Source organism: Branchiostoma floridae, chromosome 7 (assembly GCF_000003815.2).
Source record: "Branchiostoma floridae strain S238N-H82 chromosome 7, Bfl_VNyyK, whole genome shotgun sequence".
Lineage (NCBI taxonomy): Eukaryota > Metazoa > Chordata > Leptocardii > Amphioxiformes > Branchiostomatidae > Branchiostoma > Branchiostoma floridae.
The window spans coordinates 11,195,362-11,214,437 of record NC_049985.1 but is presented as its reverse complement, the minus strand read 5'-3'; the positions used below and the strand labels follow the sequence as shown (position 1 = coordinate 11,214,437).

General features: G+C 40.8%; 1 protein-coding gene across 1 annotated transcript in view; it reads right to left on the bottom strand.

Moving 5' to 3' along the window:
• LOC118420012 (polycystic kidney disease protein 1-like 2) overlaps positions 1-19,076 on the bottom strand; it is a 77,956-nt gene that overhangs the window by 9,211 nt on the left and 49,669 nt on the right. Inside the window, exons 7-21 of the mRNA XM_035826716.1 lie at positions 7,938-8,108; positions 6,840-7,010; positions 6,524-6,694; positions 6,171-6,341; positions 5,318-5,809; positions 4,866-5,055; positions 4,487-4,679; positions 4,183-4,345; positions 3,988-4,082; positions 3,545-3,670; positions 3,024-3,197; positions 2,380-2,505; positions 987-1,095; positions 763-854; positions 133-399 (exon numbers count right to left, since the gene is read on the bottom strand). Coding sequence (XP_035682609.1) covers positions 133-399; positions 763-854; positions 987-1,095; positions 2,380-2,505; positions 3,024-3,197; positions 3,545-3,670; positions 3,988-4,082; positions 4,183-4,345; positions 4,487-4,679; positions 4,866-5,055; positions 5,318-5,809; positions 6,171-6,341; positions 6,524-6,694; positions 6,840-7,010; positions 7,938-8,108 — 2,711 coding nt within the window. The remainder of the gene's footprint in view (positions 1-132; positions 400-762; positions 855-986; positions 1,096-2,379; positions 2,506-3,023; positions 3,198-3,544; positions 3,671-3,987; positions 4,083-4,182; positions 4,346-4,486; positions 4,680-4,865; positions 5,056-5,317; positions 5,810-6,170; positions 6,342-6,523; positions 6,695-6,839; positions 7,011-7,937; positions 8,109-19,076) is intronic.

The following is a 19,076-nucleotide window of genomic DNA, read 5'->3' as shown; positions in this document are numbered from 1 at the left end:
GATTTAGTCAGAATGAATCTATGCATGAACTAAGCACGTTGAAACATGGTATTACTGAATTGAAACTGACAATCAAGCAATAGCCAAAATCATTATAAAGCGTCTTCTTATCGAGTACCATTAATTACCTACCTCTATTCCGACATCTCCTTGTGTTTCACAGTTGTCCCCAAGTAATCTTGACAATTTTTCAACCACGAAAAACGTTCCTGATTGGCCATTTACTCGAAAAACGAGCGGTTTCTCGTAGGCAGTTGTATCACACCGCTGTTTTTCAACCGCCGAACTGAATTCACCTACAGAGAATGTCGTCGGGCTCTCTCCCGGGACCTTCTGATGTAGTACCGCAGCATTTAGCTTTCCGATCGCATCAAAAGTTGTCTGTGTGGCATTTCTGTTCTGTAATGAAACGAATATACAGACGTAAAAACGGTAATAAAAACGTGTGAGGGAGATAGAAAGGGAGAGAAAGAGAGAGAGGGGGAGAGAGAGAGAGACGCGCGCGCGCGTGTGCGTGCGTGCGTGTGTACATGTGTATGGCGTTCAGAATAAAATATATGGCGATATCTTGGCGCTTTGTTATATTTGACAACGACTGAGAAACGTTCCCGTCAGCATCAGTCATGAAACATCCAACTTATTAAGGAATCACTTTAAACTGTTTACTCTAAACATTCCATGTTTTTTAGCTAGTTAATAAAAAGCTCCAAGAGTAAGAAGTATATTTCGATATTATCATTTAAGCACTAAAGTTTCTCCTACCCTTTTCAAGCTTAGTTCCCGGGTTTCAGATGATGGCAAAACCTTGTTCTTTGTAGCCGAGGCTGTTGAAGCTCGAAGTATGTTAACACACGCTGTTGGGCCGAACAAAACAAACATGTCATCCATGATCATACATATGTACCACATCAGATTGTACCTGAATGAGACACTGCATACATTAAACCAATTGGTACCGGTCTTAATTTGAAGGTAAGGAAACTTACCTGTCAAAAGAAAGGATGCTGTTTCCTCCAGTCTTTCGAGACCGACATCTTTATTCTCGGGTGTTTCAAGAAATTCTGACATCTGCAACACAGTTTGAGCAGCTCTCTCCTGAAACAAACGAGCGCCTTTAAGTATATATTCGGCACCTTCTAGAAGATTGTAATGCTCTTTTCTATTTAAATGCTATATGTGGGTAGAATGTATACTGTCAAACCTGTACAAATGACCGTGTCTGCGGTAGGACTAAAGGGTCATAGCCTCTGTCTTAAAACAATTTTCCATTGACTCAAGCATCACCAATCCTGTCTATATAGTACGAGGGCGGTTCAAAAAGTAATGCCACTGGTTTTATAACAGGCTCATGTTTTCATCGAATGAGTTGGAATTTAGCACAAATGTACAAGACTATATCCTCTTGAGATTGACATATCTCAATTTGTGGTTCAGATTTTTATGAGCAACTAAGATGATTTTAAGATGACCATACCCCTTTAAGGCTTGTCAGGAGATCAGTTCCTCTAGATCTTACTATTCTAAAACTATTGCAGGAAACTGAAATTTCACCTGTATAATATCAAATGTCTCTATAGATAACATAATTTCATGTTTGAACTCTCAATGGTTCATCTTTTACAGCCACTAGAATGGAGCAAGTTGCTATATTTCAGGCAGTTTGATTAATAGCCAAATACATGATTTGTTGAATAAAGGTTTTTGTAGACTGCTTTTCTATCAGCCAAAATATGCGAAAGTTGGCACAATTATTAACTGTTTCAAGCTCAAGAAGTGTCTTAAGTTTGATTTTTCTCAGTTAATAAAAAAAAACGGTTATGGAAACTCTAAGAAGCCCACCCCTAATACACCGCTAATTACGACCCTGACTACCTTACTTCACACCAGGAACGAAATAATAATAAGTGATTGTATCTAAAAGATGAAAATGGGCATGTGGCTTATAGAGAAATGCAACTTGATACATGTGCAATTTTAGTTTCTTACAATAGCTACAAGTGATTTAGAGACGTTATCAATTGCACGTTCATTGACCCTCTAATTTCTTCCGACGGGATAACAAGGGTGTAGTCATCTTGAAGTCAACTCAGTCACTCATAAAAATCTTATCAACAAATTGAGATATGTCAATCCCAAGACAATATATTCTTGTACATTTGTGTCAAATTTCAACTCGTTTGATGAAAACATGAGCCTGTTATAAAACCAGTGGCATTAGTTTTTGAACCGCCCTCGTACTAGTGAAATCCTGTCTATATAGTACTAGTGAATTTCTGTCTACTAAATTTTCTCCAGGCCCCTCAAGTGGTCTCAATGGACAAGTTTGATCATAAATACTCGTACTATAGATGGCTTTGAGTTGTTTGTGTAAACACGAACCTGAGAGTCTGGAGTAACCTGTTCCTCCGACGCTGTTGCCTGGCCCAAGGCACTTGACACCTGATCGATGTTTTCAAGACTTTGAACAGGGATTGTCGCCAGCGAGTCAATGAGTCCGTCACGTGCCTGAGAGATATACAAAATAAGGCGAGAGCTTAAGACCTAAAGCAAAGCAATAAATTTTCTAACTAGACAAGGAAAAAAATTATCATTTTTGTTGCTTCATTAATGCAAAGCTATTTGATGTATTGTAAATTACGTAACAGTCAAGTTTCCGTTAATGCTAAGTGCCAATATGCTGCATTTGACTTGGCTCACACCCCACACCAGGCAACACTGACAGTAATTTTCAGGCAGATTTACATGCTGCATTTGACTTGGCTCACACCCCACACCAGGCAACACTGACAGTAATTTGCAGGCAGATTTAGCAGTGGCATAAGATAGCATCAAAGCTTGCCAAGGAGTATTGCCGGCCAAAGGGAGTCAGTTGGTGGATTCCCAATGGCCCGCTGAGTCCCATTGGCTGGCAATAATCCTACTTGGCCAGTGATACTACCTTGTACCACTGGTAAATCTGCCTGGATGTTAGCAAAATAGTAAAAAGACATTATGGGCTTGGATATCATGCGTTTTCAGGGTACCGTTGAAAGCGCATCGTTGCTGTAGGAGGATGTGTTCGCTGCGTTGAGAACAGAACTAAGACTGTTGGTGAGCTGGAGGAGGGCGCGGCTGTCCCCAGTATCACGGAGGTTGTCCAAAGTTTCGTTGAGGCTGCTCAGCACCGCTTCCGTCTCTTCCACATTTGGTGGATGGACCTTACAACAGAAATATGGATAAACAGATTTTGTTTGTACTGTGTTGCTAGTGAGATGAATATTTGTTCATAAAAACACCGTGATCATCGTAAGTCAAGTTCAAGTCGAGCTTCAAACAACATCAGTCGACTTAGCTGGCTTGACTATCAACCATTCAGAAAACGATCCTGACGAAATTCACTCAGCTCACTCGATATACCCGAATCGCGTGAGAAAGAACCTCAAAAAGAACTTGCCCTTGTATGCTTGACATTTGATCTGATTGTGCATATAAAGCAGATATATCTCAATTAGCAAATCCAGTTTGACTTCGAAGGGAAACTCTAACATAGCAACTTCAACTTTACCTGCGCATTGATATTTCTGATGATTGTAATTGCGCCCAAAGCATCCGACACGCGAACTTCTAACGTGATGTTGAAGTCGCGAAGTTCCTGTCCAGCTGGGAGCTGCTGAGGCGGAAATCGCCTGGTCTGAGGTAAAATCAGAAACGTCATTGTTTGTGTAAGATTATATTTCAAAGTAACACTCTTTGCTCACCTGATCCGAGAGCGTCTAATTCCACTCTTACGTCACACTAAAATCAACTAGAATTTTCCCAACGTACTACATAGGCTACTATAGATGATAAAGCGTCACATGGCGGAAATCACAGGAGAATTCAGGTTGAATTGGTATCATGGCACAGGCCAACGTAACTGAGGGCTGGATAGATAATCATGACAGTCTGTACAGTATGGGAAAGATAATCATGACAGTCTGTACAGTAGGGGAAAATATAGTAATGTACCGTTCCAGTATGGAGTAAGGTGTAGGCGGTGTCGTCACTTCTTTCGTTGTTGAAGTAAAGACTGTAGGTCAGAGGTTGGTCATCATCATGGACTCCTGAGGAAGATAAAATAAATTAATCCCTATCAGCTACTGTTTCATGATGCTCTAAATGAATGTGTTGAAATTAGCTCATTTGAGAGGGCGGCTACTTTACCTTCGCACGAAATGTCAAATGGCGTTATTGTTGAAACACCTGACGAAGGGCTGACCACACATGATCCAACAGTAGGGGGTTTGTTGATGCTGAGACTGTATTCAGAAAAACCGGTGCCGACATCGGAAATCACATCTACCCTGAAGGTGTACTTGTCCCCAGTCTAAATGATAGAAATACACAAAGATGATTAAATCAAATAAGTATAAAGTATACTAACTCTGAACCGTGAATCATACTGATCAAGAACTGTCAAGTGAATGAGGCATTAAAGTGTTGATGATGACATGGAGAGGTAAAGTACCTCAAAAATGTTGCTGCGAACCACTAGGTTCTGTGACGTGTTTCCGGTTGTCGTATCAAAATCCCAATCAATGCGTTTTTCTCCCTTCAGAGTCCACTGATATGCAGTGCTTGCTGTTGGACAGTTGTCGCAATGGGTCAGGAGAACTAGCCTCTCGGATGGGCTGGCATTCGCCTCGCAGTTTGCATCACACCTAAATAATAACCAAAAAGTATCCCCTGAACACTGAAGGTCAGCCATCATTACGTATAAGGATATGTACCGTTATACACTTGGTAAGACGCACAGCACTCTTTCTAGATTTTTTCTAAACCGTGAGTTTAGGCAATAAGAAGGCAAACATAAATTGCAGTTTTATGATATAAAACCAACGTCTTACCTAATGGCGATGTTGAGGACAGTTCCGTTTTGTAAGGTGACAGACTGTGAGGTTTGGGATGAGCCCCTCCCGTAAAGGCTGACCTCAACCGTGAATATTAAGATGTCGGAATCATCAGGAGATGAGGGGGCCTTAAGTTCATACATGGCGCTTTCTCCGTCATCTGGGAATACATCGTCGCATGCTGTCCCTACAAAACAAGTTATACAATAGCAATCACCTTTTAGTACCACAATCGGTCATTAACATCGTTCTCCAAAAGTTACCAGTACAACACACCGATCATTGTAGCGGCCAATACACGAGTACCATACATTATCAATTGAAGTTGACAGTTGAATTTCACAGACCATTATGTCATCTTCATAATGTTCAGCAACAAATAGCTCCAATCTGCAAATCAAATCTTTCGTAACAGAAACATCAATGGCCTTCAAGAGTCATAAACGTACCATGAAGCGTTTTACAGATCCACTGAAAAGTGAAGTTCCTGAAATCATCGATGTATTCATCATCCGGATCATAGGACTGTGATGCGTCCAATACCAGAGCCCCCTGCCGACTGACAGACTTAGCAGATCCACCTGTTATATGCGCCACTAGTGGAGATGACGTCATGATAACCCACTGTCTTTGTACTTCTGACTTTTTATTTCCAGTATTCGAGAAAACCATGGTAGCGTTCAGCTCAACAATAGTGGAGCCATAGCCCAATGTGTTTCCTGGAATTGTGATGTCTTGCGAATCACGCAGGACTTTGTTGGGAATATCCAGTACCTGCACTGAGTTATGCTGGAAAACGCTCCATTGGTACGTAACGCGGTAGGTCTGATTGCAGATGACGTGGATGCGGCTCCGTATGGTGAAGGATGTACGCCGCGCGATCTTCACTGCTGAGGATTCACTGCTTCCTCCTCCAGAGAGACTGATGTCAGGGACGCAATCTGTTGTCAAAGAAAATCGATCGCAAGAAAAGTAGATGGAAAACAGGTTAAACAAAATAAAACATCAGTCCATGGTGTTCATTGCAAACATGCTTACAGCTTAAGTGTCATACATGTATAAAAGACAGGCGTGTGAATGGCTTTTAGTACATCAGAAACGTTAGTTACTATGCAGACCAAATGAGGTTACTAGTGTGAAGCAAATAGCGTCGGTTCATTTATTACAGTTTTTTATGTGCAAGGTTACTAGTCGTTTCGTCCGAGTAGGTATCCAAGTTTATGATGAAGTGGTCTCACCACTGGCCGACAAAGGAGAAAGGCAAAAAAGCAAAAGCGGTATCAATAAAAAGAAGCAACTGACCACCACATGTAGGCTGCATGCCGGACCAGCTCTGGTTAGCCTGGCACGTTCTGTTTTCAGAACCAATCAGTTCGTAGCCTTCATTACAGGAAAATGTGACTTTGTCTCCGTACAGATGACCTTCGGTCCTGATGCCGTTGTTTGGAATTGGTAGCTCTTGGCAGGCTTTTCCTAGAATAAGGCAGAAATTCAAATTGATTTTAGTAAAGATAGACTACGCGCTACTATGGTAAAGAGATTCAAAGAAATCATGTCAGTCCGTTACAATAAGTACATGTATCCTTTGTAAAACCGCTAACTGCTTTACTTGAAAACTTGAAAAACAATATCAGAGTAAATAAGAAGTATCCTACGGCTGCATGTCGGCTGTGTGCCGCTCCACGTCTGGTCCGACTGGCAGGTCCGTTCTTCATCGCCACTGATCTCGTATCCAGGGTCACAGTGATAAGTAACGACGTCTCCATAATAACTGCCACCGCTGGTGCTGCCATGCTCAACAGGCAGTAATGGTGAGCAGGGCTTTCCTGGAACATAGCAGTTCGATGTCCCAACTTTGACAACGGCGAAGATATCAAAACGAACACACGCTGTATTGTTAACCTCTAAAGTCATTTGGGAATCGACCACAACAGCACGGTTACTACAAAGAGTCTCAGAGTAAATACTTACTGGAGCAATTGGGCTGTGTTCCCGACCAGCTCTGGTTAGCCTGGCACGTTCTGTTTTCAGAACCGATCAGTTCGTAGCCTTCATCACAGGAAAACGTCACCTTGTCTCCGTACAGATGCCCCTCGGTCCTGCTGCCGTTGTTTGGCACTGGCAGCACTGGGCAGGCCGTTCCTATCAGAAAACATAAGATTGACACTGTTTGCAGGAAGGAAGGACTACACAGAATCAATCTACAAAGATTCAAATGCATCATTCACATCTGTTTCACTAACGGTCTGTTACGTAGCGTTTGACCTCACTTAACCTTGAACGAATATGAAACCTTAACAGAACACAATTAATAATGCGAAACAAGGAAGTAACCTACGACTGCATGTCGGCTGTGTGCCGCTCCACGTCTGGTCCGACTGGCAGGTCCGTTCTTCATCACCACTGATCTCGTATCCAGGATCACAGTGATAAGTAACGACGTCTCCATAATAACTGCCACCGCTGGTGCTGCCATGTTCAACAGGTGGCAGCGGTGGGCAGGACGTTCCTGGAACATAGCAAGTTCGGTGTCACAATAGCAACTTCAGTGTCACAACTTTGACAACATCAAAAAGATATTCAAGAGTAAACGAACTCAGCACATCCTGTTGAAAAAGAGATAGAAAACGGATATTACAAATGATCTACTGTTGCGACGATACGAGAATGGTAAGACGGCGAATGTAAAAGCTTACTGGAGCAATTAGGCTGTGTTCCCGACCAGCTCTGGTTAGCCTGGCACGTTCTGTTTTCAGAACCAATCAGTTCGTAGCCTTCATTACAGGAATACGTGACCTTGTCTCCGTACAGATGCCCCTCGGTCCTGCTGCCGTTGTTTGGAACTGATAGTACAGGACAGGCTTTTCCTAACAGAAATCAAATTACCTTTAGCAAGGAACGGTTTTGCGCTAGTACTAAATGCTACAGAGACTGCATGACACTAAAGACGCCATGTCCTCTGTTACAATAAGTGCCTGTCATGAAAAATTTTAACGTCTTCACTTTGAAAATATCTACAAACTCCGCAAAACTTTATCATAAGAAATAACGAAATAAGAAGTAACCTACGGTTGCATGTCGGCTGTGTGCCGCTCCATGTCTGGTCCGACTGGCAGGTCCGTTCTTCATCACCACTGATCTCGTATCCAGGATCACAGTGATAAGTAACGACGTCCCCATAATAACTACCACCGCTGGTGCTGCCATGTTCAACAGGTGGCAGCGGTGGGCAGGACGTTCCTGGAACATAGCAAGTTCGGTGTCACATCTTTAACAACAGCGAAGATATCAAAACGAACACAATCTGTATTGTTAACCTCTAAAGTCATTTGGGAATAGCAAGTTCGGTGTCACAACTCTGACAACAGCAAAAAGATATTCAAAAGTAAACTAACTCAATACATCCTGTTGAAAAAGAGATAGAAAACGGATATTACAAACTAGAAAGGCCGACATTTGCTTAGGAGCAAATACAGCATATTTCAGCCATACCTTTTCCCATGCGACATTAAACGTATAGTTAAGAGACTATTTTCAACAACGCCGTATTTCCAAATGAATTTTTTCCCCGGGAACTGTACCTATACAGTATACAGGAAGTAAAAATGTACCATATGGTCTAACATATCTGATTATCGGCGACAAAAACTTACCGAAAACAATATATAGGGGTCGAATTTTATACTAGCAGCGATTTGGATCCGCTACGCTAATTTTACACTAAGTAACTGGACACTAAACGGATGCTAAAATCCCCTTACTCCAAAATAATTTGGGACTATCACGGACCCGGTCGCGGAAGACAGTAACTTCTCCAAAAAAATGAATTAATATTGTGAATTGATTTCAGGTCAAAATGGAGCTTACCCAATATGCCCCGGGCCCATATGGAAGAATGTACTCTTCCACAGGAGCGCCTATGCATAACTAATTGGTTTACATTGGAATCGCCAGCTCCTATTTTTGGCGACGCCTCAGGGGCGAGCCAAATGGTATATTATTGTGTTCAGTCTGCAAAAATTCTAGGAATTGTACAGGCATTTTTCCACAGGAATGCTAGTAGTCTACAGGTATGCTGGTTATGTAAGTCCCCCCAAAACTCTGTACCAGATGTACTAGTATCTCAGGAATACAATGGGAAAGTGGGTGACACTGGCTTCCTGGAGGAATTTGTCCTATGAAACTAGTCGTAGGGAAACTCTGCACAGTGGATCACATTGTCTTGGTTGTTAAGTTATGAAGGATACATTTTCTTTTCTAGAGCTTGTGCAAGCCATATGGTTATTATATTCAGAGCCAAATATAATTGTTCAAGACCTATTATATTATATCACAGGTAGATAGAAATGGCTTAATATGAAGGTCACACACTGGTACACACACTCACACATACTCACACACACAGACACACACAGACACACACACACACACACACACAGTGTTTAAAATACTCCGATATCTGGTACACAGACCGATATTGTATATGCATCGTTATCATATTTAACTCTTATCCTACATTCACGGATTCAGTATGGTCCAAGACATAGCAGCAATGCGAAATGGAAAATGAAAAAAATTGGCTCCAATAGCTGTCTGTATTCTACGTTTTTCTACATGAGTTCTGATATAGACACTAACCTACACAGACAGTCTGGACAATCTGCTCGATCTCTGCGCTCAGTGCGTTGAAGTCGGTCAACTCGATCACGTTGTTCTGGTTGCTGGCAGCGATTTCCAAAAGTTCGGTGGCATTGTAGTTGCCCACGCCGATGGCGTACACGTCCACCCCTTGGGAGGCCAGGTTATTAGCGGACGCCGTCACAGAATCAAATGACTTACCGTCAGTCACGACAATCATCACCTGAAAAGGGAGGAAGGTGACCAAGTATGTAACAAAAATCACCTCAAGAATATGTAAATAACATAACAGCGTACGTCGCCGTAAGAAGATTGGTTCTAAAACTATTTAGCCAAGTCACGCCAACTCTTTTCGATTATTGTGGTGTCACCGGCGTTACGTCAAGTATGATGAATGTTTTTTTATGACCGTACTTTTGGAACACTTTCGCCTCTCCATGCTGCATACAGACGGGCGAACTCCAGAGCGGACCCGGTCCTTGTGCCGCCATCCTGGTACACGATGCTGTCAATAGCGGCCAGGGTAGATGGCTTGTCAGCATGGTCACCAAGGTTGAATTCCAAGCTGAAAAACAATATGAATGTTGGAAACTAAATCTGTGCCACTGTTTCTTTAAAACCTTGCAATGTACTATGGAAATAGTAAACTGTTCTCCAACTAAAAGCAATGGGCTCATCAGAATCTTCGAATGAATCACTCAGTTCTCTTTAATTGTCTGACCCAATTGCTCTGTACATGAGATTTGTGTGACGGCAATAGGTCAAATGCTGTACAGTTGGAAATATACGCAATATACATAGAACATCTAAGTGCCTCATATTGCCTCTTATACAGGTAGCTTTTTATAACATCCATTTTCTATATCTAAAGAATGGGCGCTGATTTTCATCTTTCAAACGATGACAAGATAATAAACTCACGTGTTGGAGCCAGAGTACTGCACCACACCGACCCTGGTGGAGCTCGCGCTGATGTCGAAAGCGTTCGCCACGTTCTTAGTAAACTGTTTCACCATATCGAAGTTGGCGTCAGTTACGCTACCGGATCCGTCCAGAACGAAGAAGAGGTCCATCAGTCCGCTACATATCGGCGCAGGGGTGGTCAGCCCTGAGGTAAACATGAAACGATACCGACATAAAGACGTCATACACTATGTCGTGCCATAGGCGGTTATTTTTGGTGACGCCTCAGGGGCGAGCCTAATAGTATAGTTTGCGACCGTTTGACAAGAATTTCCTAAATCTCGCAGGCATGTTAGGAATATTTCTACAGGCATGTGTAGTTGCATCGTCCCTTAAGAGGGGGATAACTCGGGAAGGGGTTGACAGATCTTCATGGTAGTTGGAGTGTTGATAGCTTCAGAGATGCCTTACATAATTAAATGCTAATCATGCAAACCACTTATTTGCATAATTGATGAGGACAGTTTATAAATACAATGCAATTCATGTTAGAATGCTCAAAAATATGCCATATGTAACTCAAAAAGAGAGACAAATTAGGCTTACTGTTCAGAATATATCCGATTGGCAAAAATTTCCGAAATTTAAAAGCAATTCGTCCGCGCGTGCGCAATTGCACCATGCTTTTGAAAGGGAATAACTCGAGAAGGGGTTGACGGATCATCATGATTTTTGATTATGAAGATAACTTCGGAGATGCCTTCTATAAATAAGGGCTATCAAATGCAAACCAGGAGCTAATTTGCATAATCAATGAGCACAGTTTATTAACCCACAGTATTTCATTACCAATAAGGCACTTAACATGACATATGTAACTAGAAAAGAGAGATATATCGATTGACATCAACTATACAAATTGTTACCTAATTTACATAATTAATGAGAAATTGTTATTAGAGTGTTAAATGACGAAAAATCAATTCTTGCGACATTCAATGGCAACATGTACTTTAAACTGAACATGCGGACGTAAGTCATGCAAATTAGGGTCTCATTAACATAGTCTATGAGAAAATGCTACAATAGCTTTCTCTGCTAAGACTTTCATACCTTGAACACATTGTTATTTAAGAAGAGGAGATCAGCTGATATCTTTTTATGCAAATGAGGACCTCATTTGTATAATCAATGAGAAACATTTATGATAATAGGTCACTCGTATGATAGATCACCTTTATTGTTAACAGCAATGCCCTACAAACATCCATCACGTAAAATAATTTTCATACATACAGCTAGGCTATAGGATACAAGACAAATACAACACGCCTACAACAACAATAATCAATACTTAATAATTAACAGTAAAACTGTTGCCAAGACAATATTTTCTATTGCCACACTTATTTTCGAAAGTGAAAGAAATCACCATAATCTTTCATTCAGAAAATTTTCATTATGAAACTACATGAAGCCATTCAACAATTTCCAGTACGATAACTGGGCCCAAGTACCGTTATAAGCTCATTGTGATGTGGGTACATTTATCATTGCAGTGAAAGTATTTTTTATTCAAGTTGGACATAAGTTTTACTAATTATCAAGCAGGTGCAGGTGCTGTGTAGTAGTAGTGTTTGTTTTCTTCAAGCTGAAAAATTAAATCTTCTTCTTGTTTTGTATGAGCCATTACCGAAACGGAGACGTCTCAAACTTTTAAAAGAATTTTACCGTCCTGTCGCTTCATATTTTTTTCCTGAAACATCCTAGGACCAACAACTTAACTTGATGTGGCTTTATCTATATATTTCATTTTCTTTCTTTGTTAAGTATATAATTCTGTATACCACTGTTAAACTGTTTTACTTTGTATGCAATCAGATATCGGACCTAATCTTGTCTTAGTGTAACAATTTCCTGCTCGCAGCGTGCGAAACCCGGAGGATAGGAGTTTCTATCTTGTTCGAGGGTTTCTTTTCAGAGATCAGTGGTGATACCTAGCACTGAGAGTATTTTTTGGCTCAAACTCTGTCATTTTAAAGTTACTTACAATTTGAATGTTCAAAGTTAATGTAAAACAACAACAACAACAACAACACTAGAGGCACCTACATTTGCTCGGGAAAAAATACAGCACTTTTCTTTCCAGTTCAGCAATAAGTTACACAAAATTTCAGTACAATACCCACTGATCTTTACTCATATAAACATTGCACAGGTAAGCCAATTGTTTAGATTTACAGTTCAAAAAATACGGACGAGAAATATTGATGAAAAAATAATCATTCTCGCCACTGTCAAACTTACGTATCAAAACTAAACGCAAACTGTCCAATTTTCCCTCGATTTCCGCCAAGGAATATTTTCTCGATTGTCTCAACTGACCCTGCCAAAGTCAAATCTACCGAAAATGATTGATATTGCCACGCGGAATGTTGGTAAATTCATCGACAAATACTTGTACTCTGACGTTCAAGGAACGCGTACCTTCTGCTACCGTCCTAATGACCATGTCGTGAACTCCAAATCCTCGCAAACTACGATTTTATATATATCAAACCGGGAGTAGGTTGACATTCGGCCGCTGTATTGTCACGATATGCATGTGTTTCTATATATACGGGATTGGAAGGCCCCACTTATGAATATTTATTAGCCTTCGCCTTCCTCTTTACTGATTGGCTGGCTCATTAAATTCACATCAACTCCTGCTTCAGCCGACGCCCTTCCAGGTGTGGAAATTTGTGGGGTGACGTCACGGCAGAAGGCCGAAAGAAAATCAATTTCTTCTCAGAAAAGTGCTGCAATTAATGATTTTATAGTGGTTTACGCCAAAACGTTTTACTTGGATCATGTAACCAAATATCCAATGCCTATCTGTACCGAATTTCAGGTCATTTAATTGCAATACCCCTGGTCTTACAATTAAATGACCTGAAATTACAGGGGGCCAAAATATACCGTTTTGGTCTAAAAATTACTATCAACGTCGCTCTAGGTATGCGATATCGTGAAAAGACTTTGAAACGTTATAGTTTTATTGATGTGATGTATAATTGTCATGGGCTAGCTATACATACAACATCCATATCAAACCTAATAGGCGTCCACAAGGGATGGAACCCCCAAGGCGACTAAATACCAGTAATGCCGTACATACGGTACTATACACCAGACATACTTTTTACATGCATTGCGAAGTTATTCTCTTTACCCCTAGGCCCTAATATAATTCCCTGTTTCCATTTTCAGACATTCGAAGTAATGGCTTGAGCTGAATCTTTAGAGAAAAACAATGATAGAACAAGAAAGGCCGACATTTGCTTGAGAGCAAATACAGCATATTTCAGCCATCTCCTCCCCATGCAACAATTAACTATTTCAAAATCACCCATTTGAAAATCACTTTTACTAATGACGGTTTAACCCAAAAATGAATCCTACAAAATTCCCCCGTTCAAGAATGGAACTCCAGTGCACCCTATGTGAATTTGCACAATAGACCAGTCCAGAAATACTCCCACTGAAACCTTGGCCTTTTGAATAAGAAACCGAATCCAAAATTGAATTTAGCAAAAAAGGTCCCAGTGCATGAAAAGGTATAATAGACAATCATCACCCGTCCTAAACTGAACTTTAAAAAATCCCCATTCCGTGTGCAAAAATGGACTCTTCCATGTAAAGTAGAGCAGTACAAAAATATATCCGCTGAAATAGGACTTTGATATAATCACTAAAGTCCAAAAAATGGATTTTTAAAAAAGCCCCCCACCATGCAAGAATGGACTCTTCCAGCACACCCTTGTAAAATTGCAAATTAGACCAGTCCAAAAATAACCCTACTGAAAGACTTTGACAAACTAGAAGTCACCAGAGTCCAAAAATGAATTTTAAAAAATCCCCCCTACGTACGAGGATGGACTCTTCCAACACACCTTCTGTAAAATTGCAAAATAGACCAGTCCAAAAATACACCCACTGAAAGACTTCACCAGGCCAATGATGACTTTTTAAAAAAATGAACCCCTCAGTGTAAGATTGGACTCCTCCAGATAACACCGGGCTCGCTGATTAGCTGCACCCCCCCCCCCTAGGATATAGATTCAGGCTAAGTGATATAGGCCAGTAGGTGCAATCTACAGGTGGGGGGTCAACGACCTTAAGGTCATTAACCCCTCTGGCTATTGGAAAATGACAAAAATCCCCAAATATATCATTTTGAAGTGGTTTATGCCAAAGATTATACACGTGTCCTTTGAATAAATATCTAGTGCACCCTTTTACCAAAATTTAGGTCATTTGGTTTTAAAACCAGAGTACAAGAGCCAAAATGTACGTTTTGGGTCATAAAATAATCGCAACATTGAGCATTTTGTTGTACTGTATGCCCCAAGTGGTAATGAATCCATGTGCGCATATGTATAGGGCACTCCTATACTAAATTTCAGGTCATCCGGTTCTAAAACCAGGGTACAGGAGTCGAAAGTGTTCTTTTTTGGTTAACAAATGACCAAAAAAATCGCAAAAATAAGCATTTCGTTATACTGTACACCAAAACTGATTTTAAATTTATATGGGGGAATTATCAAGACACATCTGTGCCAAATTTCAGCTCATTCGGTTATAATACCAGGGTACAGGGGGCCAAAATATACACTTTTTGTCTTGAGATGACCAAAAAAACTTAATAAAATCATTTTAGAGACAGATATGAAAAAAATGAAAAAAAGCACAAGTTTATTGGCCCACTCTACCCTTGTGCCAAAGCTCAGGTCATTCGGTCCAGGAACGGCGGAGATGAATCAATTTGAAAATTTGACAGGAGAAAAAAGAAAGAAAGAAAGAAGAAACATTACGAATACAATATATTTCACCATACCTATGGTATGGCTGAAATATAATGAGGGCCACAGCCTTAGAACCACGTGTATGAGTTACAGTAGTCTGGTTAGTGAAACATATACAGTCATAATGATTTCAGTTTTGTTATTTCATGTACATTGACATATTTCCTAGAATTTATTTCGCCGCACATGCGTTGTGACCTCTGTGAAGAGCTTATATAACATAGTTTGTTCAATGCCCAACTTGAGTATCACACGTGTGCTCACGAAGATGAAGTCGAAGATATTTGTTACTTAGTAATACCTTTTAATCAAACGCCAAGAGGTATCTTTAGCCAAAATATGAGAAGAGGCTATGATGTTTCAAATGAAAAATTTGAAAGAAAATCCCTTTGGAAGGTATCCTCAGTACACAATTGTTTCTTTTGCAACTGTATGGGGCTAACCAGTACCCGTGAGATTTTTCTTAAAGAAGAAAGAGAGATATCTGTCAATGACTCATCATGATTTATGAAGAATGTAACATCATTCAATTCGAGTAGTCCGGATAGGAACTGTCCTGAGCAGTACAGACCTATAACAAAACAGAAGCGCGGTGTGCTGGGCGATATAGTTTTTCACTAGATATATTATTACATACAATATCAATCCCAAACATTTTCTGACAACTAATGGATTCAAATATATTTAATTACTGTAAAGCCAAAGTTGGGAGTAATTCCACATCTTTCTTTTTTCTCTCACAAGGAATTACAACATATGAAGGATGGGAAGATGACCCCACCAGACCCCACAACTTGTCATGAGAACATGTTACACAGACGGATGCTGTTCATACAGTTTTCCTGAACAGCGAGGTTTGTTACCCCATTGTTCTTATTGCTCATATAGTTTCAGTATCCAAAGTAATAGAGGTAACAGTGGGCAGAATGGTGGGTTAAAAATGGACCTTTGAAGGCACAAGGGGGCTTAAATGCACAAACATAGGGAGCATTGAAAACTAGAAGTACAAACCTATGAGTGGATGTTGGGTGTTGGTTGATCTGGGCACTTTGTTTTTTCGAACCTTTATTTATTGATTTTGAAAAAAAAGACATTTGACAGCTAAGCAATCTAAAGAAACCCATAGGGATTCATACATGTTGACATATTGATCATGGAATATGTTTGTGTCCGTCAACTATACCTAACCTGTTCTATATCATTTCTTTCAGCTCTACAAGGCGACAACGACAACAGTCACAAGAAATTAATAGTTGAACTTGGACGACAATCAGATTGATAGTAACCGTAGCTTTACAATGCAACACAATCTATCACCTCAACGAAACGGAAGTCAATGCACATGTAGTCAGGCTTGACTCTATAGTTCCAGGAATTTTGTAAGCATGCAAACAAAGGCTACCTCAAAACGAATTCCCTAGGGAATTTGTATTTTGGGGAAATGTCCAAAACTTCCGGACGTATATGGGCATCGTTCACAAGGCCCCTCCCGAGAGTTGAGTGTTCGCAGCTGTATTTCACAATTGTTTCGGAGGATCATGTACTCTGGCACATGGTTAGGCGGTAACAGCGCAGTAATGCACGTTGTTTTAAGGTGGGTTTACACCTGCGTATATTTTCTAGCCGCATGAGTTCCGTTTTGACATTTTTTGACATTTTGACTAATTTCTTCAATACGCGGCCGCACGCACAAGTCGCACCTCAAACGCATCTGAATCGTTTTTAGAAAGTTTCACGTGCGCAGGCAAACGAAAATATACGCTCAGTTCGCCTGATAGTTTTAGACATGCACAAAACTATCATTCGTACGTAGTTTGTGGCCAAAACGTTATGGATGCGCAATACATGTACACAGTGGCCCTACGTCGGTCGATTGCGCTATCAAGACGCAACATGTTTGCGCTTTATACGCAGTAATGCGCGGATATCGCGGTATTGCGAGTACATAGCGTTCTTACAGCGCAGACACAACGCACCATGAGCGACCGTATAACGAATGCAAACATAGATCACGATTTAGTACCGTGCGTTCTGCGATCTGGTTGCGCATACTACGCGTACTGATAGCGTGATCGACGCACACTCCAGATTTGGAATAAATACGAAGGTGCATCTGAGTCCAGACAAACAAAATCATATCAAGATGGCAGATCCAGGCCAGGACCGACGTATTTGTACATGTAGAGATGGTCACAACTTGCAGGGCACCATGAATGTAACTGGAAGGGAAGATGTAGAAGAACCTGCTGAAGCACTGGATCAATTTGTGTGACACACGTGCCATTTTGTGTAACAGATATTTGACTTTATTTGCTGATAATAGTACTTTTGTGTGTAGAACCACATGATATAAATGTGCAATATAGAGCCATATTACAACTTTGAAAGAGGGCGTAAGGTTTCATAATTGTTTAATTTACGTGTTTGGTAAAGATCTTGAATAAGTTATGTGGTGTGTATGAGTGTGATTTTTATACTGTAGTTGAAATACTAAGATGATAGGGGAAATCATTAAGGATAAAGTGAAAACAAACACAATCTTAACAGTCCACATAATTTTTTAAGGTAAATGATGGCCCACATTACTGTAAAAGTACAGTGTTACTATTTCACTGCTTCGCAAATAGATTAAAAAAACCTCTTCACTGTTTACTTGTCAATGTTCAACTTGCACTGTCTGTAAACAAAAGCATACGTAGTACAAAGTGTTCCTCTAACAAAAATACTCTATTGGCAATGCTCGCAAACAAAAGTATATGTACTAGAAACTGTTCCTCTGACACACCTGAAATGCGTTTGGAATGCAGTTGGCACCAGGTGCGTCAGGCATGCGGTCGGTAGACGTTGTGTGCGTCCGGAATACGCCCAACATACGTACCCCATACGCAGCTATTCGCAGTACGGAAAAATCTGTTGCACATTTCAGTTGCAATCATACGCACCTCATGCGAAATGGAAACGCTGAAGTCGTAATTCAAACGCCAGATGAGCTCGACGTACAATTTAATTTATTCCACGAAAATTCCAAATGTTGGGCGTTCGGCCGCGTATTAACAAAGTTTCATGCGGAATTCACGCGCACTTGAAAATATCAAGTGCGCGTGAGTTCCGCATGAAATTTTGTCATACATATACGACCCCACACCTGCGTATATTTTCAAGCCGCATGAGTTCCGTTTTGACATTTTTCGACATTTTGACTAATTTCTTCCATACGCGGCCGCACGCACAAGTCGCACCTCAAACGCATCTGAATCGTTTATAGAAAGTTTCACGTACGCAGGCAAACGAAAATATACGCCCAGTTCGCCTGATAGTTTTGGACATGCACAAAACTATCATTCGTACGCAGTTTGGTGGCCAAAACGTTATGGATACGCAATACAGTAGTCCCACGTCGGTCTATTGCGCTATGAAGACGCTACATGTTTGCGCTTTATACGCAGTAATACGCGGATATCGCGGTTACCAACCTAGGATTGATGTGTTAAAAAATTCGTACTTTCCCAGGACTATCGTAGAGTTGAATTTGTTATCACCAAGTACAGTAGGGGCATCTTCTCTGGGTAGTTTTAAAGAACGCTTGCAGATAGATGTGCAAAAGTTAGGTGTGATGGGTCGATCGGTGTAATATAACCAGCTGCTGCCGCGCCGCGTGCCTGCGAAGCTGGTGTGTTACGCCGAACGGCGGTTATACCGGCTATACAGATACAGATACAGATTATGCAAGAAGCAACGTTTAAGAAATTCAAACTCCTACATACTGCCATGTGACACGTTGGATACTCCCAATCCCTCGATCTCGGAATTTTAGCAACGC